The following is a 24,588-nucleotide window of genomic DNA, read 5'->3' as shown; positions in this document are numbered from 1 at the left end:
ATTGGCAAGTACCTTGAGAAAGATCTGCATCAGGGGAAGGGCCAAGCAAAAACATTGAAACACATGTAGGTAGCTTCTCTGAAGCTGTGGTATAAGAGGAATTATAATTAATGATAATAGTAATCATAATTTCAAAAATAGAACAGCCTTTATCAAGGGCTTATGATTTATGATTTACTGTTATTTAATCCTGATAACAATCCTTTGAAAAAATTAATAACCATACCCATAGTTTACTAACTAATAAAATATCTGTATTTTACTAACTAAGATCTTTGAGGCTTAGGGAGTCTCAGTGATTAACTCATCTGATGTCAGTTCAAGGTTTCTGACCCAAATATCCATAAAGCTAACTCGACTACTTCTCAAACTGGTAGACAGAAAACCCGAATTCAAAACTCAGCTCCAGTATTTACCAGCTGCCTGACCTTAGGCAAGTCTCGGGGGCTTTTTTTGGGCTTCACTTTCCCCCTCTGCAACTTGGGACCATTGGGAGTGATAAAAAGAGATGCTTATCTGTACCCAAGATAGGCTAGGTCAGGCTGCAGTAACAACTTCCGGAAAGTTCAGATACTTTCCATACGCCTGCTACATGTCTCAGAGGGCCTCTCCACATGGCCCTCTCAACCTGGGACCACAGTTAACAGAGACCATTCTTGCATTCAGCTGGCACCTGCTGGAACATTTGGCCTCTGCAGTTCTTGAGATGCCACTAAAGGAAAGATAGGGACTATCAGATCCCCACGGTGCCTTTCACTCCCTCTGCTTGACACTGACATTTCTGTTCCGATTTAACTGTCCAGCGACAGCCAGTCACAAGACCCACCCGACTCCAAAGAGGCTGAGAAGTATGCTGTGTTCAGGAATGGAGCAGAAGTGGCTATGGGCCAACACTAGTCGGGTCACGTACAGTATCCAATGAACAAGTATTTATTGAGTACCTATTACATGCTAGAAGTTGGGGCATGAGAATGGAACAGAACAGAATGCAGACTTAAATTTTAAAAAGAGAAGGAAGATGTATATATATAATTATAGATGTGTAACAGGTTGTGTTTTCCGAAGGGCCCCCAGTGATCCTGCCTCCTACTATTCACACCTTTATGTATTTTCCTCCTGCACTGGCCTCCTCCAGGGCTGGCCTGCATGACCAGTAGCATAGGGAAGAAGTGATGCTATGTCACTTCTGAGATTAGACTTAAAAAAGCACTGCACCTTCCATCCTGGTTGCACTCTTTCTCTCTTGGAGCCCAGCTTTTATGTCAGAGCGGCCCTTGCAGAAGACCATGCATTGAGGCATGACGACTTCTTGCCGACATTCATGTACATGAACTTGGAGACAGGACTTCTAACCCCATCCAACTTTCAGCTGACTCACCCTCAGGAGGGTTCCTCAGCCAGAACAACCCAGCTCACATGAGATAATGATGTTTGTGGTTTTAAGCTACTAAGTTTTAGGGTAATTTGTTATAAGGCGAGACCTAATACAGATATTTCTATATACATAATACGTATGTGCATGGATGTTTAGTAGCCCACCAGGTTCCTCTGTCCATGGAATTTTCCAGGCAAGAATGTTGGAGTGGGTTGTCATTTCCTTTTCCAGGGATCTTCTCAATGCAGGGATTGGACCCGCTTCTCTTGCATGTCATGCACTAGCAGGCAGCTTGTTTACCACCGTGCTACGTGGGAAACAGAGTCAGAAACAATTGAGCGACTGAGCATGAGCACATCACATGTATGTGTATATAACAGAGTGTGCCAAACGTCCTGCCCTGTGACATCTGAGGCTGGGTCACAAAAAGGATACAGCTTCTGCCTGGTTACCTCTCGGGATGCCTGGCCCTGGAACCTAGTCACCATGCAGTGAGGAAGTCCAAATTCACCCATAGGAAGAAGCCCACCCAGAGAGAAGTCAGGTCCCCAGCTAGTAACTAACCTCCACCACCAGACATGTGAGGATAAGCCGTTAGATGATTCCAGCCCCCAGCCTCCAAGACTTGTAGTTGAGGCCCCAGACATTGTGGAGCAAAGTCAAGCCGTCCCTTCTGTGCCTTGTCTGATTTTTTGATACTTGGAATCTGTGGGCATAATAAATGGTTGTTTTATACTACTGAGTTTTGGAGTAATTTGTTATGAGCCATAGTACCTGGGACGTTATAGATTAGGAGCTATTGAATGGGAAAATTTTGTAGCTACCTGTGCAGCTTTGTTATGTTTTGTGTTGCTCAGATGACTTTATCCCTTTGATGGCTTATTTCCTCAGGTCTTTGTTAGGCCAGTGAAGTTCAGTTGCAAAGGAAATTATAATAGGGTGTTAAAAATCACAGCAGGGCATATGGCCCCTTTCTTTTCCATGCTGAGATTATGGTGCCAGTTTAGATGTAAAACATTGGCTCTTTCATAAGTCACAGAATGTTTCTCAGCTTCAACTTCTTTATTTGTATCAAGCAAAAATCTATCATAGATACACAGAACGGACAAATGATTCTTGCTCTGCTTGTTGTGGAGTATAATTGTGAGGCCATATCAGATTCTGCAGATTCCTTGGAATGTTTCTGTCTGGTGGGTACTGTATTAGCCCTGAAACTGTAGATCAGCAGCAGTTGGTTTCTGCTCAGCCATGTGAGATGCTGGTGTGGAGGGGCAGGTTATCGCATCCTTCCCAGGGTTGTCAGTTAGTTTCAACACTGAGGCATTGTGGGAATATCCAGAGTGTCTTGTGATAACTTTTTGGGAGGCTCAGGGACGCATACCTCAGCGTGAGAACAAAACAAAATGCTAATTGCCATCATGATCCCTCTGGAAACTGCATTGTGGGCAAGTGCTGTTTTATTGAAGTAGATTTTTTTTTTAAAAGCTGTTTAAGAACTAGAGTTTTTTTAAAGCTGTAGATATTGGTATTTACCATCTACATTGTTGATAATTAATATTTGAAAGTTTCATTTATTTTTGTCGTCTCCTAATATAAAAGTTGAAAATGTCAGCTGGTTGATTTCTTAACCTCTTCAGGCAGTTCACAATCAAATGTACAATTTAACTGTGCCCCAGACTCAGAACCAGAAAAGAGGAGGACACAGAAGTAGGGACAGCCACCAGCCCATTCTGGTGGGGTGCATGAGACATTGACATTCTGTAATGGTAGATGTAGAACATCATGCAGTTGTCAAAACCCATAAAATTGGATGATACAAAGAATGAATCCACATGTAGACTATGGGCTTTACTTGATAATGTATTGATACTGGGTCATCACTTGTAACAAATGTGCCACATTCATGCAAGATGTTAATGATGAGGAAACTGTGGCATGGGAAAGGGAAGGAGAGAGGATTTATGGGAACTCTGTGTACTTCCTGGTCAATTTTTCTGTAAACATAAAGCTGCTCTGAAAAATAAAGTCTTGATTAAAATAATTTTATTGTAAGATTAATATAAGCAGAGAAGGTAATATACACTCCCTATAAAAGTTTTAAAGAGTCCAGAAATATAAACATAGAAAATGACACCCCCACTCTATGGGTACCCACTTTTAACAGTGCAATGCATGTCAGTTCAGATTTTTCTCTACATGTAAAATACACACATGTATTTTCCCCTGTGTGATAGAACCATATGATAAATTTCTTTTTGCACTTTGCTTTTTCTAAAACCTAACTATATATCGTAACTGTTTTTTCATAATGGCGCATATGCATGTGTACTAAGTCATTTCAGTTGTGTCCAACTCTTTGCGACCCCATGGACCGTATGTAGCCTGCCAGGCTACTCTCTTCATGGGATTCTCCAGGCAAGAATACTGCAGTGGGTTGCCACATCCTCCTCCAGGGAATCTTCCCAATCCAGGGATCAAACCCACGTCTCTTATGTCTCCTGCATTGGCAGGCGAGTTCTTTACCCCTAGTACCTGAGTACTTTACCTTTACAATAGTCGACTGTGTAGTTCCATCATAATGCATTTTCCCAGTTCCTTATTATTGACTATTTAATTTGTTCCCAAGGGGATTTTTTTGTTTTGTTTTTTATTTTTTACTAAAAACTGTGTTTTGGTGAAAGGCCTTGTACCTCTGTCTTGGGGTTTGTTATTACCACTTTCTAAATTGCCCTCTTGGAAGTTTTTTATAATTTACCCTTCCAGTGTTTAGGTGCAAGTTTCCCGTCATCCTTGCCAACTCTGGATGCTGTGTTTTAAAATCTTAACAATGGTCTATTCAGTGAGCACAAGTTGTGGTGATAAAGTTAAACTTTCTATGCATGCCACCTGAATAATTTCTATGCTGCCACTCAGAAGTTTTAGGTGTTTTCCATATTTCTGGGGTCTAATCACCCTCCCCTTGCCTGCTGTCTTTTTCAGCTTCGACAGTGGCCTGACTCATATACAAAGAAGTTTGAGCACAGAATCTACCCCATCACATTTTCGGCTGGAAACCCTCAGGAATGGAAGAAATTATTCAAACCCTGCGCTGCCCAGAGACTCTTTCTTCCGGTAGGAACACCTGCTTTTAGTAAGACGCTGTTTAGGAGAGAATTGCATTTGGAAACATCAAGGAATTAACTCGGGTTTGTTTAGAGACATTTTAATTACAGTGGTTACAGTGGAAAATATGTTCCTCTTAGATTCTGTAGTTGATGCTTTTGATGATCAGGGTGTACAAAGAGGGTCCCTATGGCTGAGAAATTGTCTTTCTCAAAGATTGAGGGACTGAGAGTATCCAGAGCATTCTTGATTATGAGTCTTTGTGACTGTGGATTCACATTTACTAGCTCTGTGGTCCTCACTAAATCTCTAAACTTCTCTAAGCTTCACTTTCCTCCATAAGCTTGGCACATAGTTGATGCTCAATGAATGTTATTTTAGATTATTATTATTTCTCTTAAAATAATAACTGCTGCTAGATGTAACTATGTTACTGTTGCTTTAGTCACTAAGTCGTGTCTGACTCTTGCGACCCCATGGACTGTAGCTGCCAGGCTCCTCTGTTCATGGGATTTTCCAGGCAAGAATACTGGAGCGGGTTGCCATTTCCTTCTCCAGAGTATCTCCCTGACTCAGGGATTGGACCCTCATCTGTGACACTGACAGGCAAATTCTTTACCACTGAGCCACCAGGGAGACCCAGCTGTAACTTTGCTAGGGAATAATTCAGAGAAGGTCCAGAGTTCCAGTTCACCTTTTCCATTTGGAGTGTTCAAATCGAATGTCTTTGTTTCCTCTTTAAAAAAATCCTAAATAGAAAAGCACCAAAGATATACCCAAACTGACAATATCACTGAACAAAATGGAAGCTGTGACTTGTGCATTGCAGCCTTGACATTTGTGAAGGTCATGCTTTCAGTAAATGTTCATTGAGTGCCCATTAGGTGCTAAGCTCTGGCTTAGTGATGGCGATATGGCAGTGAGCAAGACACCCATGGTCTTTCTTATTTTTTTTTTAATTTTTATTGAAGTATAGTTGATTTACAATGTTGTGTTACTTTCTGCTGTACAACAAAGTTGGTCAGTTATAACTAACATATATCCAGTCTTTTTAAGATTCTTTTCCCATACATGTCATTATGAACTATTCAGTAGAGTTCCCTGTGCTACATAGCAAATCCTTAATAGTTATTTATTGGTCTTGCCCCCTTAGAATTTGACTCTAGCATGGAAATGAACAAGAACTTAGAAATGTGATCCATGCTGAGATGGTGAACAGTCTCATGGATGTATGGAACATAAGGTTATACTTTGATCCGGGAGATATCTAGAAGTTTCTCTTGAGGAATGGCTTTTATGCTGAAATGTGAAAGAAGGAATAGTAGCAGGGGGTGGTCACTGGGTGACGAGGGTCTGAGAAGTAACAAGAGAGAAAGGTTCCAGGTAAATGGAATAGTACGTACACAGGCCCTACCACAAAAGGAGGAAGGCACATGTTTGAGAAGATAGAAGATTCCAGCAACTGAAAATAGAGTGCGGTGGGATAGAAGAGGTTGACTGGGTCTGGGGCTTGCAGACGCTATAAGCCATGTTGGAATGTCTGGTGTTTGTGTTCAGGACAGTGATATGCCATTGAACAATTTTTAGCTTGGAAGTGAGGTGATCTGACTTGGGTATTGAAGAGGATTCAGGGATTTCCCTGGTGGTCCAGTGGCTAAGACTCCACGCTCCGATGCAGGGGACTGAGTTCAGTCCCTGGTCAGGGAACTAGATTCCACATGCCACAACTAAGATCTGGCACAGCCAAATAAATAAATACATATTTAGGGGGAAAAAAAGGATTCACTGGTTCATTACAGTACAGATAGTGGAATTGCTGAGACCAATTAATACGGACTTCAGCTATGGAGGTTGGTTGCCTTAGCGATGGATGCAGACCATGCCTCCATCCCTATGAGTAGCTGGCTACGAGAGGTGGAGTGGAGGTGAGCAAAATTTCACCAAGGTTTCTGATCTGAACAGCTTTTAAAGTTGATCTGTTTGAAATTGCCAGGATGCAACTCTTTATGACCTACAAAAAAGGCTGTTTCTTTTAGTTCATATGAGTGTGTGTTTGTGTGTGTGTGTGTGTGTGTGTGAGCTCAGTTGTGTCCAACTCTTTGCAACTCCATGGACTGAAGCCTGCCAGGCTCCTCTGTCCATGGAATTTTCCAGGCAAGAATACTGGAGTGGGTTGCCACTTCCTACTCCAGAGGATCTTCCCGATCCAGGGATCAAACACACATCTCTTGTATCTCCTGCATTGGCAGGCAGATTCTTCACCACTTTGTCACCTGGGAGTGTATAGTAGTGCTATTTAGACATAGAAAAGGGGACTCGCCTGGAGATCCAGTGGTTAAGACTCTTTGCTTCCACCATAGAGGGCATGGGTTCAACCCCTGGTTGGGAAACTAAGATTCCATATGCCACACGGTGGGGCCAAAAAAAACCACGAAAAATGTAAAAACAAAACTTAGAGATGGAAAAGGCTATAAACAAATACCATTATTTGTAATGGAGAAGATGAGTTTAATTAGAGTCATATTTTGATTTTGAGGTACCTGGGAAACACCCCCACAAGGAGTCTTTACCATCTGTTGGTCTGAAACCCTAACTGGCAAATGGCACTTTTAGCATTTCCTACTCAGAACCTGTGAAAAAGAAACACAACCTGGATGTACTATTGGTGGCGATTTGCTGCACAAGTTCCCTGACTACTAAATGAGCTGTTCTTCACATGGTACAACCTTTAGTACAGGTTGTGAGATGGGATTCACTGCATCAAACAAAGCAAGGTGGTTCAGATGGTAAAGAATCCACCCACAGTGTAGGAGACCCGGATTAAATCCCTAGGTGTGGAAGATCCCCTGGAGAAAGGAATGGCAACCCATTCTAGTATTCTTGCCTGGAGAATCCCATGGACAGAGGACCCTGAAGGACCCCTGGTTACAGTCCAGGGGTCTCAAAAAGTCGGAGACAGCTGAGCAATTAACATTTTCACTTCACTTTCAAGAAGCAACAACCCTAAATCAGAACTAAAATCTCTGGGTTGGTGTTATGAAAACTATTTGAGAAGACAAGAAAAAAAAATCTCAGGCTTCTGCTTAACTGTTTTAGGGGGAAAATATTAGAAATCCCAAGTTATTATTGAAAATCTGTCTCCCCAACCTACCAAAAAAATAGTAACAACCCAGTAGAAGACATTTGAATTTTCCCTGACCTTGAATTGTGACTTTACTGCCACTACTAAAAAAACAAACCTACCACTTGATGGTTTTCATTCATCCCTTGCTGAACAAGTCTATTCCATTTTGAATGACAAATGAGTGCTGGTATTCCTTATCTGCTTTTGATAATGGAAACTAGCCCTTCTTAAAAGTAATAAAGAGAGATTGTGGTTGACAGGACATTTACTTGCCCTGACTTGTATATCATAACAGAAGATTATAAACATGGAGTTTCTGGACATCAGTGAGATATATTGATCCTCTTGGTAATTTGAAATAAAGTCTAGGTGATGTTTTCCTTGAAATTTGTCTCTATAAAACCAAATCAGGGGTGCTGCTCAGTCAGTGCAGAGGAGATGGAGATCCTAAAATGCAAACATTCTGGCCCTGGTCAATTAAATGACTATGAATCACAGTCTTACCTCTTTTCTGATGGGGTGTCATCTGTAGATGAAACCTTTTCTCAGGTAAGTGAAAGTGAAAGTCTCTCAGTCGTGTCTGACTCTTTGCAACCCTAAGGACTATATAGTCCATGGAATCCTCCAGGCCAGAATACTGGAGTGGGTAGCTTTTCCCTTTTCCAGGGGATCTTCCCAACCCAGGGATCGAACCCAGGTCTCTCACATTGCAGGAGGATTCTTTACCAGCTGAGCCACAAGGGAAGCCCAAGAGTACTGGAGTGGGTAGCCTATCCCTTCTGCAGTGGATCGTTCCAATCCAGGAATTGAACTGGGGTCTCCTGCATTACAGGCAGATTCTTAACCAACTGAGCTATCAGGGAAGCCCTTTTCTCAGGTAAGATTTTACTAATCAGAGCATGAACCTTTGCAAGTCATCCTATTAGATTCTCAAATACAATTAGTGGAATTCAAATCCCACCAATTCAAGATTTATGAAGTCCTAAGTCAATCAATTTAGGACATCCTGAAATGTGAAGTCAGGTGGGCCTTAGGAAGCATCACTACAAACAAAGCTAGTGGAGGTGATGGAATTCCAGTTGAGCTATTTCAAATCCTAAAAGATGATGCTGTGAAAGTGCTGCACTCAATATGTCAGCAAATTTGGAAAACTCAGCAGTGGCCACAGGACTGGAAAAGGTCAGTTTTCATTCCAATCCCTAAGAAAGGCAATGCCAAAGAAGGCTCAAACTACCACACAGTTGCACTCATCTCATCCGCTAGTAAAGTAATGCTCAAAGTTCTCCAAGCCAGGCTTCAGCAATACGTGAACCGAGAACTTCCAGATGTTCAAGCTGGATTTAGAAAAGGCAGAGGAACCAGAGATCAAATTGCCAACAATTGCTGGATCATCGAAAAAGCAAGAGAGTTCCAGAAAAACATCTATTTCTGCTTTATTGACTATGCCAATGCCTTTAACTGTGTAGATCACAATAAACTGTGGAAAATTCTTCAAGAGACGGGAATACCTGACCACCTTACCTGCCTCCTGAGAAACCTGTATGCAGGTCAGGAAGCAACAGTTAGGACTGGACATGGAACAACAGACTGGTTCCAAATAGGGAAAGGGAGTACGTCAAAGCTGTATATTGTCACCCTGCTTATTTAACTTATATGCAGAGTACATCATGAGAAACACTGGGCTGGATGAAGCTCAAGCTAGAATGAAGGTTGCTGGGAGAAATATCAATAACTTCAGATATGCAGATGACACCACCCTTATGACAGAAAGTGAAGAAGAACTAAAGAGCCTCTTGACGAAGGTGAAAGAGGAGAGTGAAAAAGTTGGCTTAAAGTTCAACATTCAGAAAACTAAGATCATGGCATCCGGTCCCATCACTTCATGGCAAATAGATGGGGAAACAGTGGAAGCAGTGGCTGACTTTATTTTTCTGGGCTCCAAAATCACTGCGGGTGGTGACTGCAGCCATGAAATTGAAAGATGCTTACTCCTTGGAAGGAAAGTTATGACCAGTCTAGACAGCATATTAAAAAGCAGAGACATTACTTAACCAACAAAGGTCTGTCTCATCAAGGCTATGGTTTTTCCAGTGGTCATGTATGGATGTAAGAGTTGGACTATAAAGAAAGCTGAGCGCCAAAGAAATTGATGCTTTTGAACTGTGGTGTTGGAGAAGACTCTTGAGAGTCCCTTGGACTGCAAGGAGATCCAACCAGTCCATCCTAAAGGAGATCAGTCCTGGGTGTTTACTGGAAGGACTGATGCTGAAGCTGAAACTCCAATACTTTAACCACCTGATGCAAAGAGCTGACTCATTTCAAAAGACCCTGATGCTGGGAAAGATTGAAGGCAAGAGGAGAAGGGAACGACAGAGGATGAGATGGTTGGGTGGCATCACCAACTCAATGGAGATGAGTTTGGGAGTTGGTGATGGACAGGGAGACCTGGCATGCTGTGGTTCATGGGGTTGCAATGAGTCGTACATGACTGAGTGACTAAACTGAAGATTATAATAATGTCCTATGCCTTGTTCATAACACTTGCCATAAACATCCACACTTAAGGAAGAAGTCAGGGAAGAATATGTCAAGAGAGACTGGATAAAATTGCTTATGTCTTGACCTATAAATATGTCCTGTGTGTGTGTGTGTTAGTCACTCATTCATGTACGACTCTTTATGACCCATGGACCATAGTTATCTAGGCTCCTCTGTTCATAGATCTCTCCAGGCAAGAATACTGGACCAGTTTGCCATTTTTTTTCTCCATGGGATCTTCCCAACCCAGGAACGGAACTGGGGTCTCCCACATAGCAGGCGGATTCTTTACCAGCTGAGCTACCAAGGAAGCCCATAAAATCTCACTAATTCCTATTTAATATAGAAAAGGTGATGTGAATTCACAAAACATAAATATGTCCTGAGAATTTTTAACTCTGTATTTCCAACGAACTTGTCCCATTCTTTAATATTTCAAAGTAATACCATGCCAAATAAAAATCTTAATTACCTAGATTTTCTATATAACATCAAGAGCAGCAACATATAATCTTCCCTTTTTGCACTTATAGTTTGTTAAAGAGGTCTTTATCTGGTTCCAGTATTTGGAAGACTGTATGCCCACTAGGAATGTTCTAATGTGTCTGCCATATGTTGAGGGAAAAGAGAGGTTTACTTGGCTTATTAGAACTTTTTTTATTAGAACTTCTTATAATTAAGGTAAGGTTTTTGTATTATCAATAATATGTTTCAGAATTAGCAATTAACGTTGAGACTTCTTTGGAAAGAACCTTTTGTATTTCAACAAATAGTGACAGGCAAATAGGAATATATTAAAAAACCTTATTAAGAGGAACATCAGTTAGCATCATCATAAATGATGTCTGTATATTTCATCAAGCCCTAAGAAACCTTAAATTATCAGGATGAAGTTAACTACCTAAAAGATCACATGAAAACAACCCTAGACACCAATTTTGTTGAACAAGTTTTCCACAGTACTTATCGTTTACTCACACATTATTAAACATTTGACATTCAGGATATTAGTTACAACTCTTGGTTACCTGTGAGAGAAACTCAATTTCAACTATGAATAGCTAAGCAGAGAAAGTGAAAGAGAAGAATGAAAAAGTTGGCTTAAAACTCAATATTCAAAAAACTAAGATCATGGCATCCAGTCCCATCACTTCATGGCAAATAGATGGGGAAACAATGAACAGTGACAGACTTTATTTTCTTGGGCTCCAAAATCACTATGGATAGTGACTGTAGTCATGAAATTAAAAGGCGTTTGCTCCTTGAAAGAAAAGCTCTGATGAACCTAGATAGCATGTTAAAAAGCAGAGACATTACTTTGCCAACAAAGGTCTGTCTGGTCAAAGCTATGGTTTTTCCAGTAGTCGTGTGTAGATGTGAGAGTTGGACTATAAAGAAAGCTGAGCACTGAAGAATGGATGCTTTTGAACTCTGGTGTTGGAGAAGATTCTTGAGAATCCCTTGGACTGTAAAGAGATCCAACCAGTCCTTCCTAAAGGAGATCAGTCCTGGGTGTTCATTGGAAGGACTGATGTTGAAACCAAAACTCCAATACTTTGGCCACCTGATGCAAAGAACTGACTCATTTCAAAAGACCCTGATGCTGGGAAAGATTGAAGGCTGAAGGAGAAGGGGACGACAGAGGATGAGATGGTTGGATGGCATCACCAACTCAATGGACATGTGTTTGAGTAAACTCCAGGAGTTGGTGATGGACAGGGAAGCCTGGCATGATGCAATCCATGGGGTTGCAAAGAGTCAGACATGACTGATCGACTGAACTGAACTGAAGCAGAAAAGGCAATTTATTCACTTACCTGACTGTGGAGTCCAGATCAGAGGACCAGTCTCAAGCACAACTAGATCCAAAGGCTGCTGTAATGTCGCCAGGGCTCTATCTCTCTCTCGTGGTCCTTTGCTAGACTCACTCCATGAGAATGATGATTGCTTGAAGAGCCTGAGAATCAAGTTCTAGAAGCTTAGCTACTGCAGCAGAACAAGAGCCTGGCAGGGTGGTGACATCTGAAACGGCAGCAGGAGAGTTCTGGAAAATGCTCCCCAGTGAAACAAGCATAACTGATATATATATATATATATATATATATATATATATATATTTTAAGACCTTTTTATATGGATTTTTTTTTTAATTTGTTTCAATATTGCTTCTTTTGTTTGTGTTCTGGTTTTCTGGCCCTGAGGCATGTGAGACCTTCCCTTCATTGGAAGGCAAAGTCTTAACCACTGGATCTCGAGGGGAGTCCCAGAACATTATTTTTAAAACAACTATCTAGAATCTTTGGAAACTGTCCTGATGGCCTAAGCAATTGAAGAAACAGATTTCTTACTCAAGAAAATCTACTAAACTTAATAAGAAAGAGTGAGAATCTGTGCCAATTGAGTCATGACCCACTCCCTCCCTCTCCCCTTCTAGCTCAGCATGGTGGAAACCCAACTCAGTTCAGTCAAGAACACAGAAATCCTTTCCTCCACAGCTCCCAATTGAGGGATATGGTATTTTCTTGGGTGCAGGGGATGGGGAGGTCATCAGCATTTCTCATCTCTACCAGCAGTGTCTTACAGAAGCTTAAATTCCAGGCAAAAATGGCCAAGGGTTCAGAGACTCCCTTCATTAAGAGAAAGCTTCATGAGATCAAGAAGCTAAATAAACTATAGGCCAGTTAGTTTACAAGGGAGAACCAGGGGAAGAAATATAAAAAGTGCCCTTCTGGTCAGAACAAAGTTCAAAGACCAGCTTCTAAAACTGTCCCTGCAGATGTGAATTTAATGGATCATCTTGCAGAGTAACTGTGCTCAGGCCATTGTCAAAAATAGAAGAGCAATCAGCTGCAATTAGTGAAGGCTAACAGCTGGGTATAATACCAACAGTGGTGAACAGCTTATGAGAAAGCTTAGAAGAATAGTCAATCAATGAGAGCCCTGATAAAAACCACTGTCATCCTGGGTGACCATGGGTATGCACAGGCTGCATCCTCTGTAGGAAAAACATCATAGATTTCACACACAAGATGAAGTGGACTGCACTGAAATAGTCCAGTCAAGATACTAAACAAATAAACAACATCAACAAGCCCTGCACTTTTTGGAGTGGCGTGTAGCGTGGGCAGGGGAGAGTTCTCCAAAGTTGCTAAAACATCCTAAAATGTATTATTATGCTAGAATATATTAACATGCTAAAAATGTTATCTAAATTTTTTTCAACAAGAAAATATAAGGCAGGCAAATAAATAAAAAACTGTGACTCATTCACAGGAAAAAAAATGCAGGCAACAGAAACTGGTGAGAAGACCCAGCTGTCAGATTTAGTAGAAAAGGACTTCAGAGAAGCCATTATAAATGTATTCAAGCTACAAAAGGAACTTGTGCTTGTAAAATGAGACATGATGATGATGTTTTGTAAAATTGAGACTGTCAATAAAGAAATTTAATTTTTTTTTTAAAGAGCCACATAGAAGTTCTAGAGTTGAAAGGTAAAGTAACTAAAGTGGAAAAAATCAGCTATGGATTTGAACTTAAAGTAGAAAGAATCAGTAAACTTGAAAATAATCAAATATTAAGATTATACAACCTGAAGAACAGGCAAAAATAACAAATAAAATTGAGCAGAGACTTGGAGATGTGAAGTACCATTAGACCCACCAGGACATGTATGATGGGAGCACCAGAGGGAAAGGAGAGAGAGAAAGGAATAGAAAAAATTTTTGAAAAAATAATGGTTGTAAACTTGGAAATTTAATGAAAAACAGTCTACACATGGAAAAGCAACTCCAAGTAAGATAAACTCAAAGAGATCTGCACACAAATCATGGTAAAAACCCTGACAGACAAAAACAAAGTCTTATGAGCCACAAAAGAAAAATACTTGACACGTGTAAGACAACTCCAATAAGATTAATAGCTGACTTCTCATTAGAAATTGTGGGGACCTCCCTGGTAGTGCATCTGAGCCACCAAGGAAGCCCCAAGTATACTGGAATGGGTAGCCTATCCCTCCTCTAGGAGATCTTCCCAACCCAGAAATCAAACCCGGGTCTCCGGCATTGCAGGGCGATTCTTTACCAGCTAAGTTACCATCAATTCCTGGCTTGGGAAGATCCCCTGGAGAAGGGATAAGCTACCCACTCCAGTATTCTCGGGCTTTCCTGGTGGCTCAAACGATAAAGAATCTGCCTGCAATGCAGGAGACCTGGGTTTGATCACCGGCTTGGGAAGATTCCCTGGAGGAGGGCATGGCATCCCACTCCAGTGTTGTTACCTGGAGAATCCCACAGAAAGAGGATCCTGGTGGGCTACAGCCCATAGGGTCACACAGGGTCAGACACAACTGCAGCGACTTAGCACCCACGCACTGGGAGCTAAGATTCCACATGCTGCGTGGCGCGGCCATAAAGTGAAGAAACAAAGACTGTGGATACCCTGAGACCATGAGATAACATTATTTGAAGTGCCAAAAGATGGGGAGAGCTGTCAACCAAAAACTTTATATCCAGCAAAAGTTTTTAAGTTGAAGGTGAAATAAAGTCACTCCCAGATAAACGAAATCTGAGATAATTCACTTACAGCAGAACCACAAGAATAAAGGAAGTTCTTCAGTCTGAAAGCAAATGACTCCAGACAGTGATTAAAAAATCATGTTAAATAGAGTATAATAAAGGCATTAATGCAAAAGAAAATATAAATGAGTATTTCTTACCCTTTATTCTCTTGATTGATTTAAAAAATGATTGTATAAAACCTTATGTTTATATTTTGGATTTGTACTGTTAAAATATATTTAATAATAATAGCACAAAGAAGGTTAGATGAAGAAAAATTGTATGGATTAAGAAAATGACACCAGATAGTAACTTGAATCCACAGGACCAAATTAAAAAAATTAAAAATGGCATATGAAAAAGTTAATGTAACAAACTCCATAAATATATACTTGTTCTTCCTCTCTCAGCTTCTTTAAAACACTTAAAATTATATGAAGTAGCAATTATACTGTTGGGCTTATAACAGTATCAATGTAATATGTATAACAATGATGTTATAAAATGGAGAAGAGGAAATAGAGTTATATATGACTGACATTTGTATATCTCACTGGAATGTAGTGTAAATCTGAGGTGTATTCTGATAAGACATATATGATAATCTCTAGAGCAACCACCAAGGAAACATCTCAAAAAGCATGGTGAAAAGAAATGTATTAAAATGCTTCATTCAAAAATACTCAGTGCAAAAGAAAAGATTCGAGTAATAAAAAAGACATGATACATATTGAAAACAAAAATAGGAGACATAAATTCAGCTGTCTATAATCACATTAAATAAAAATGGGTAGACGTCCAATCAAAAGATAGAAATTGCCAGAGATAGATGATAAAGAATACAATCCAACTATGTTCTGTTTACAGGAGACATACCTCAGGTTCAAAATACAAATAGATTGGAAAAGATATGTCAATCAGACAGCAACCACAAGGAAACTGGACTGGCTATACTAGTATCAGATAAAGTAGAATTTAAAAAGCAGCATTAGTAGAGAAAAACAGGCATATTTTGTCATGATGAACGTGTTAATCCACTAAGAAAATCTAGCAATTGTAAACATTTATGCACTGTTTTTACATTTATGTAAACTGTAAAAGCCCCCAGAGTACTTGAAGCAAAAACTGACAGAATTAGAGGGAGAACTAGGCAATTCACCAACAATATTAGGAGATTTCAGTGCCCCACGTTCAATAATGGATTAAGCAGTAGGCAGAACATCAACAGGGAATAAAAGAACAACATTATAAACCTGTGTAGCCAAATAAATAAATAAATAATAAAAACAAAAAAGTCAGAGAGATGGCTGTTTCATCTAATGCACAGAAACCAGCACAGAGAGTCAAAGAAAGTGAAGACACAGAGGCACATGCTCCAAACAAAAGGAAAAGATGGGGTTAAGTCACTAACCTGATTAAGAGTTTAATGTAATAGTCATGAAGATGCTCACCAAGGTTGGGAGAGCAATGCATGAACAAAGTGAGACTCAACAAAAAGGAAAACTATAAGAAAGTACCAAATGGAACTCACAGAGCTGAAGAATACAATAACTGGGCTGAAAAATTCAGTGGAGGGGTTCAACAGCGGACTAGATCGAGTGAAACAAAGAACTTGAATTTTCAGAACAATAGCGAGAAAACGAAGAGTGTATTAGGTGTCAGTAAGGTGGAGGGTTGGGGGATGTTCACATCAAGGGATCAGGATTCAGAAAGGCTTCAAACTTGTCAGCAGCAGTGGTGGAAGTGCTAAAATATTGGTGCAAAGCCTTTGAATTCAGAAGCAATATTATTTCTAACCTAGTTTCCTTACCAGACAAGCTACAAATGAAGCATGTGGGTAGAATTAAGACATTTTCAGATATGCATAGTTTCAAAATATTTACCCCCATCAGTCTTCTCTCTGAATAATGTGCTCCACCAAAACGAGGGAGTACATTCAGAAAGATAAAGATGCGCTATCCAGGAAGCAGACAATCCCACAGAAAGCAGGCATGAGAGGCATCTCAGGGGAAGGGAGATGCAGAGCAACCTGATCAGAGCGAATCAGGAAGCTGTAGAAGAAACTTTGCTTGAAGTATAAACAACTAAGCAAACTCACAACAGGAAAAAACAAACAAACAAAACACCACAGTTAGCAATTTCAGGGAAAACAGAATTATCCAGAAAGGGAAAGTCTGGTTTGTGCCATGGCTTAATTGGAATCATGTTAAATAATCATCATAAGATAACATTGTGTGTTGATCAAAATGATATTTTGATGTTGCTGCGTTGGGAGATGAGGTGTATATGTGAGCAGTGTTATGGAGTTGATAGCTTTTGTGGAAAGGACCTGAATTCTCTTCTCAGGTAGGAAAGTCAGTAGATGAGATGTATCTGACATAGTAAGAAATATCTTCCTAGAGCTTCTAAGTCCCTTGGAATTTCCTGGGTAATAGGCATGTCTTTTGTCCTAATGAAATGACTTGGTAGGCTTCTGGATAGGGGCTGGTGACTAGAAAGACCAAATCGTGATTAGAAGCTTGGAACTTCCAACCCTACCCCCATTCTCTAGGAAAGGGAAAGGGAGAGGGCGATTGGAGATTGAGTTAATCATTGATCACGCCTGCATAAAAATCTGTAAACGAGGAGTTTCAGGGAGATTTTGGGTTGATGAAGACATCCATGTTCTGAGACAGTAGTGCAAACTTCATGGAGACAGAAGCTCCTGGACTCAGGATGCTTCTGGACGTCATCTTATGTACCTTTTCTTCTGGTTGCTCATCTCTATCCTTTTTTATATTCTGTATAACCAACCATAAAAATAAGTGTTTCCCTGAATTCTGTGAGCCATTATACCAAATCATCAGACCTGAGGAGGGAATCATGGGAACCCCTGATTTGTAGCCAAGTCAGACAAAAGTGTAGGCAACCTGGGGACCACTACTTATGATTAGCATCTTAAGGGGGAGGGCAGCCTTGTGGGACTGGGCCCTTAAGCTTTGGTAACCAACTGCAGTAGTTCTTACTAATTCAGATAGTATCATAATTGAATTGTAGGACACGTTGGTGTCCAAAGGAGGTGCTGGGGAATTAGTTGGTTTGGAGAAAAGCCCCGTACATTTGGTGTCAGAAGTGCTGTGCAAAAAAAAAAAAAAAAAAGAAGTGCTGTGCATTCAAAGAATTAAGTTTTTCTTTTACTGTGTTATTTAGAGACGTGAAGGTACATACTCAAAGAACTGGAATTGGTTGTTTGCTGTGAGAGGGAGGAAATGTGGCAGGAGATGTTGAAGATATTTTTTATTTATTTGTACATATGTCTGTCTGTCTATATTTAATTATTTACCAAGCCTTCATTAACTGCTCAACCCTTGTGATTCTAGTAGAAATGCATCCACTGCAGAATTCCCTGCTGGTTCAATGGTTAGCTCTGTGTTTTTAACTGCTGAGGGCTCTGGTCAGGGAACTAAGCAAATGACCCATTTAGTAACTCTTTTTGTGTGGATTTTTTTTGGGACCTTGCTGTCTGGCATATAGGATCTTAGTTCCCTGACCAGGAGGTCAAACCCACACCCCCTGCAATGGGAGCTTGGAGTTTTAACCACTGGACTGCCAGTAAAGTCCCCCACTAGTAATTCCTGAAATCAATTTTGTAGATATGATCAGCTCTTTTAAAAATTAAATAAGTAGAGTAGAATCGAATAAGGGACATGCATGACTATAGTAAGACAAATAATATTTTTGAAACTGTTTCTGTTTTATGTATTTATGTGTGCACATTTTAGCATTGTGACATAGATGCCTTTCTTACTGTGGGCTACAATTGAAAATACTTTGAGAAATGAGGCTTTAAGATAGGTCTTCAGGACATGCCACTGAAAGGAGGGGACTGTGTGGTTGGTTCACACAGTGACATGAAGACCACACAATGACTGTTACACAAACACGTGATAAGATCCTGGGATTGATGATGTCCTCAGCTCTTCTCAGCTCTTTGAGGAATGTACTGATTTGTAACATTTTTTCTAATGAGGAAACTGGAGTTAAGGGAAGTTTACCTCATTTTTTTCCTGGGGTATATCTTAGAGCCTGGATTGAATCCCAAGTTTATCCCATACATAGTCTAGTCATTCTGTCCGACTTCTTGCAATTTCTAAATGCCAAATTTTTCTTCTGTATTTATAGAAAAGATTCCCAGGATATTCCAAACTACCTCCTTTGGAAGATTCCCATGAATTTTCCATCGTCGTCTGTTAACTGGGTATAAAAATAGTACATATGTTTTTGTTCAGACTCACTTATTCGGTGAGGTTATTGTATTTAAAATTGCTCCTCTCCCTCACTCTATTTTTCCTTCTCTGTTACTATCTTCAAAGTTTCATCTATACTTTACTTGTTTTATTTTTTGCTTTCTCTCACTGGCATCTAAATCCTACCAGGAGAAAAGTCTTTGATCTCTAACACATCGTACACTACACATATTAACAGAAGGTACTCAGTAAAACTGTTTGGATGGCATGGATAAGAAGGAAGGTAAGTAGAAAAGCAGGAAGGAAGGATAGAGGAAAGGGAGGGAAGGAGGGAAGCTGGATGATTGGATGCATGAATGAGTGGACAGGGCTTTACCAAGTTCATCAAAGGGTCATAGAGAGGATTTGAAGATTTAATGCTTATGAAGTGCCCAGACTTGAACCCTGCAAATATTCAGTAAATGTTAATTGAATTTCATTCTCATATACAAGGAAAAGGAAAATATTCTTTGAAAACCAGTCCAATTCAAGTGAAGAGCTATAGTTGCTTGCAACTCAATGATCCTGTTTCCAGCAACTCCCTAGCAGAGGAGACAGTCTCTGAGAAGGCACCATTTGACTCAGAAACTGGACTCTGCTTTAAAGGACAGTCGCCATGGCTAACAGGATGTCTGCAGCCAGCAAGAGAAGATAGTATGTACTTGCTGGCTGGGATTGCAACACCTGATAAGAGGAGGAAGCAAGCCAAAGGGATGATGGGAGCAGATGGAAGATCTGAGAGAGCCAGTATCTCAGAGCACGCCAGAGAAACCAGACACCTTCAGGAATGCAAGGCCTGTGCAAAACGGCCTGCATGCAGTTAGAACAGTTGGCCCCACAGCTGAGATGATGAAATCGAAGACCAAACACAAGCTTGACAAGCCAGAATTTTAGGAGAACCATCCTGAACAAAACCATCATTGATTTGCTCAATTCAGAGGCAATCTGAATCTTGTTTGCATGGTGATCAAAGATTAAACCGATTGAAGAGTCTGCTTCATCGATGGGAATGTCAAGTCAAGTTTATTTCTGTCCCTCGATTCTTATCTCCTTGTAGCAAAGATGTGAAACAAGAGACTAGTTACAGCTCAAGCAGGCAGAATTTTGTTAAGCAGACAGCAGATAGTACACCCTTGAGACAGAAGAGTGGGCAGACCCCAAAGGAAACAGGCTGATCCCAAAGAAGTGGCCTCCACCTCTCTTAGCTTTCCTCTTTCATACTTTCTGTCACCTCCCCCTGGAGCCTGATTGGCCCAGCCTTATGCTAAATAGGGCTTGTACCTGCCACCAATCAGGGAAGGGAATGCAAATAGACATACACTCAAGGCCAATCAAGGAACGGGGTGTGTTTCCCCACTGGAGATTCTCCTCTGGTTCTTGACTTCCTCTTTCCTGGGCTTTTTCTTTTGCTTGCCTTCTAATTGATTCTTCCAGCCAACATCTTGGACTCCTTTTTCTAACTATCTAACAGGAACATGTGGGAATGTATCAAGGACACAGGTGCAATGTGGTCTTTGTTAAAACTTCACAAAAATCAATATGCAAGTTATATGTCATTCCACAAGAGGGCACAACAGAAGCAAAAATAAAAACAGCTATACTTTAATTTTCTCCTGTACGCTTTATTTATTTATTGGCATGACACCTTTAAAACATTCTTGTTATTTTCAAACAAGTACAATGACCTCTTTGGTACATAAGTTATGCTTTTTTGTTAATTTTTTCAGAATGAGGACATTATAATGCTTTCTTTTTTTTCCCTTGGAGTACAGTTGCTTTACAATGCTGTGTATCTCCTGTACAAGGAAGTGTATCCTATACACATATCCCTTCCCTCTTGGACCTGCTTTTCACACACCCCCCCACCCCCCACACACCATTGCACCCATCTAGGTCATCACAGAGCACCCAGCTGATCTCCTGTGCATTTTAAGCTAACAATTTAGTGATCCTCGTTTAAAATCTCAAAATAGTGTAAGTGTGGATCACTATTTAATCGAGTGGATATTTATTTTTGTACAGATTTGCAATGAAACAGGACAAAAGAGCACTATAAAGGAATGATACGTTCCAAGTGTTCATAATTCTCTCCCCTATCTTAAACTATTTTAACAGTATAAAGGATATTTGAGAACATATAGCATCAAACTGAAAGTTCTTCGTTCTCTGCACATCTAAAACTAAGGGGAAATATTTCAAAGTAGATAATTACAAAGTATGTGTTGGTGGGAATATAAATTAGTGTAGCCATTGTGAAAAACAGTATAGAGGATCCTTAAAAAACTAAAAATAGAGTTGCCATGGTTGGTGGTGGTTTAGTCGCTAAGTCGTGTCCGACTCTTGCAATCCCAGAGGAGCCTGTCAGGCTCCTCTGTCCATGGGATTCTCCAGGCAAGAATACTGGAGTGGGTTGCCATTTCCTTCTCCAGGGGATCTTCCCAACCCAGGAATCAAACCCGGGTCTCCTGCATTGCAGGCAGATTATTTTACCAACTGAGCTATGAGGGAAGCAAACGATCCAGCAATCCAACTCCTGGGAATATATATGGAGAAAATTCTAATTTGAGAAAATGCATGCACCCTGATGTTCGTAGCAGCACCATTTACAAGAGCCAAGACATGGAAACAACTTCAGTGTCCATAGACAAAATGAGTGGATGAAGATATGGTACATATACACAATGGAATATCACTCAGTCATAAAAAAGAATGAAACAGTGCCATTTACCGCAACATGGATAGACCTAGAGATTATCGTACTATATGAAGGAAGTCAGAGAAAGACAAATATTGTATGATGTCTCTTATATGTGAAATCTAAAATATGATACAAATGAAATGATTTACAAAACAGACAGACATAGGAAACAAACATATGGTTAGTTATCAAAAGGGAAAGAGGTGGGAAGGGATAAATTAGGAGGTTGAGATTAGCAGATACAAACTACTTTATGCAAAGTAGATAACAAGATCCTACTCTCTAGCACAGGAACTGTGCTCAATATCTTATAATAAACTATAATGGGAAAGAATGTCAAAAAGACTATATGTGTATATATGTATTTGAATCACTCTATGCTCTACATCAGAAAGACACAACGTTGTAAATCAACCCTACTTCAACTTGGAAAACTCCAAAATTATGTGCATTTGTGTGTGTATGTATACATACACAAACATCATATATAAAGGCATTCATTCAGCGATACTTACCAAACCCAAACTAATTTCAGATAGTAATAAGAATAATGAGAAAAAATTAAAGCATTTTAGAGAATGATGGGGAGTGGGGCTGTCTGAGGAGGTCGCAGTTGGGTTGAGATCTGAATTCCTGACCTTGAAAAGGTCATGTGCCTGCGTGCTCAGTTGCTTTCAGTCGTGTCTGACTCTTTGCCACCCTGTGGACTGTCACCCACCAGGCTCTTCTGTCCATAGGATTCTCCAGGCAAGTATACTGGAGTGGGTTGCAATGCCCACCTCCAGGAATCTTCCCGATCCAGTGATCAAACCCAAGTCTCCTGCGTCTCCTGCATTGCAGGTGGATTCTTGATACTGAGCCATCGGGAAAGCCCTGAAAAGGTTATTTTTGTATATATATTTAAATATGTAGAAACTGCCTGAGGTGGGGTGAAGTTCACTGAACTGTTATGGTTAGTTAATTCTAAAAAAGAAGAAAGGGTATAAGAGCATGGAGTGATGGTATGCTGGGGAGAGGCAGAAAAAGAACTATTTGAATTTCTTATTCTGTGGATTGCTGAATTGTCCATACTTTTATAACATACAAGCATGAGTTTGTATAATTTACACAGTTTTTTAAATGGCAAACCAGTAAGAAAGAGGAAAAAATAATTTTCATAATGTATGGAAACTTTTTATTCACATTTGCAAGGATATACAGACATGCCAGAATTACAGAGGATCACAGAAGGTGCTGACTTCTTTCTGACCAGGTGTTCTGGTTCTGGGTGTATTTACATTAAAACAAACAATAAATGCTACAATTATAATAGAGAAAAGGATGATTGTACTGATCTATTTACTTGTCTCCCTGCCATCTGCATCCCTTCCCTCCTGCATGCCACTCCTGGATTTTTTTAGTTTTTGAATGATATTCTCATGTGGATTCTCAGCCCAGAGTCCCTGTTGTCTTATAGGATCAAGTCGGGGCAAGCCCTCAGCGTGGTTTTTCAGGGCCCTTTGCATTCTGAACGAGTTCACTTCTTAACTTTTCAGCATTATTCCAAATCATGAATTCTTATCTTAGATTGCCACCTCTATTTACTAGAGGATCTCTCAGAGGTTACCCAGCCATCAATGGACATCTTTGTCATTACCTGTCTTTCTCCCTTTCCCCCAAAATTATTTTCTCTGTAATAGCTTCAAGATAGGTCCAGTGTAGGTTTTTTGAAAAAGAATGTGATAGAATGGTGGAAGAAAAAGGAATTTATTTTGATCAAGTTGCATATATATATTGAAATGTAAAATTTCCTTTTTATTCTGATTTTGATTTGGAAACAAGAATTTTGGTTCCAGAGGAGAAAGTCCAAATAGCCCCAGAAATCCTCTTCCATTCAGTTTATCTTTTTGTAGAATGAGAAGGGCTTGGGGACTGCAAACATTTGCCCCAGAATCTAGCCCCTTCCCAAGTAGCGCTAGTGGTAAAGAATGTGCCTGCCAACGCGAGAGACGTGAGGGACTCTGGTTCGATCCCTGGGTCAGGGGGAACCCTGGAGAAGGAAATGGCAACCCACTCCACTATTCTTGCCTGGAGAATCCCATGGACAGAGGAGCCTGGTGGGCTACAGTCCATGGGGTCACAAAGAATCAGACGCAACTGGGCAGCTAAGCACACAGGAGATATATATAACGTAAAATGTTTTAATTAACCATTTTTAAGGTATAGGTCTGTGGCATTCAGTACACTGTGCAAACCATCACCATCTCCAGAACTTTTTCATCTTCCCAGAGTTAAACAACGTCTGCATTTCTTGTGTGTTTCCATGGAGACCATCATTCGTTTAGTCATGATCTAACAGTGTATATGGAGACTGTGACTTTTAGACTGTACAAATGAATTGTTGCTGTTTTAATTATATTCAAGTCTCTGTTTTTCGTAAATGTAGATGTCTTCCATTGGTAAGAATAAAAGATGTGTTTCTTTTTTGCTTCTTGGGATGTCTTTTCCACTTTTCTGTTTCCATCTTCTGTTTTAACTCTTTAACCCTATCCTGATTATCACTAACATCATTTACCAAATCCCCCCTTTGGAATTCAGTCCTACTGAAATCTAAATGACTTTTTTTGCTTTTGCTTCTGTTCTGCCCTTTCCCTTTGTAACCGGCAATGGGGAGTCCCACTGCTTGCCACTCAAAAGCCAGTAGGAAAGTTTGCTTTATTTTGGATGCCAGCTATGGTGGGCTGGGGGGAGGGGGAGGCAGAAACTGCACAGTCTGGTCTAACTCATCATGAAATTGGTGATCAGTGGTCTAACCAGTGTCACCTTGATTGTCTTCAATACAGTTTATCTTTAGTTCTGGGGTCCGTTTATTCCCATTTCCTTGAGGCCATTTCTAAGAAAGTGGCAGCTTATGTCGTGGCTACAGTCTGATCATCATGCAGTTAACTTCT

General features: G+C 40.3%; 1 protein-coding gene across 1 annotated transcript in view; it reads left to right on the top strand.

Annotated features, from left to right (window-relative positions):
* Positions 1–24,588, top strand: part of GXYLT2 (glucoside xylosyltransferase 2) — a 78,905-nt gene that overhangs the window by 22,609 nt on the left and 31,708 nt on the right. The window contains exon 3 of the mRNA XM_065933281.1: positions 4,355–4,486. Coding sequence (XP_065789353.1) covers positions 4,355–4,486 — 132 coding nt within the window. The remainder of the gene's footprint in view (positions 1–4,354; positions 4,487–24,588) is intronic.

Source organism: Muntiacus reevesi, chromosome 4 (genome assembly GCF_963930625.1).
Source record: "Muntiacus reevesi chromosome 4, mMunRee1.1, whole genome shotgun sequence".
Taxonomy (NCBI): domain Eukaryota; kingdom Metazoa; phylum Chordata; class Mammalia; order Artiodactyla; family Cervidae; genus Muntiacus; species Muntiacus reevesi.
Note: the sequence above shows the minus strand (reverse complement) of the source record. Positions and strands in the feature narration are given on the sequence as shown.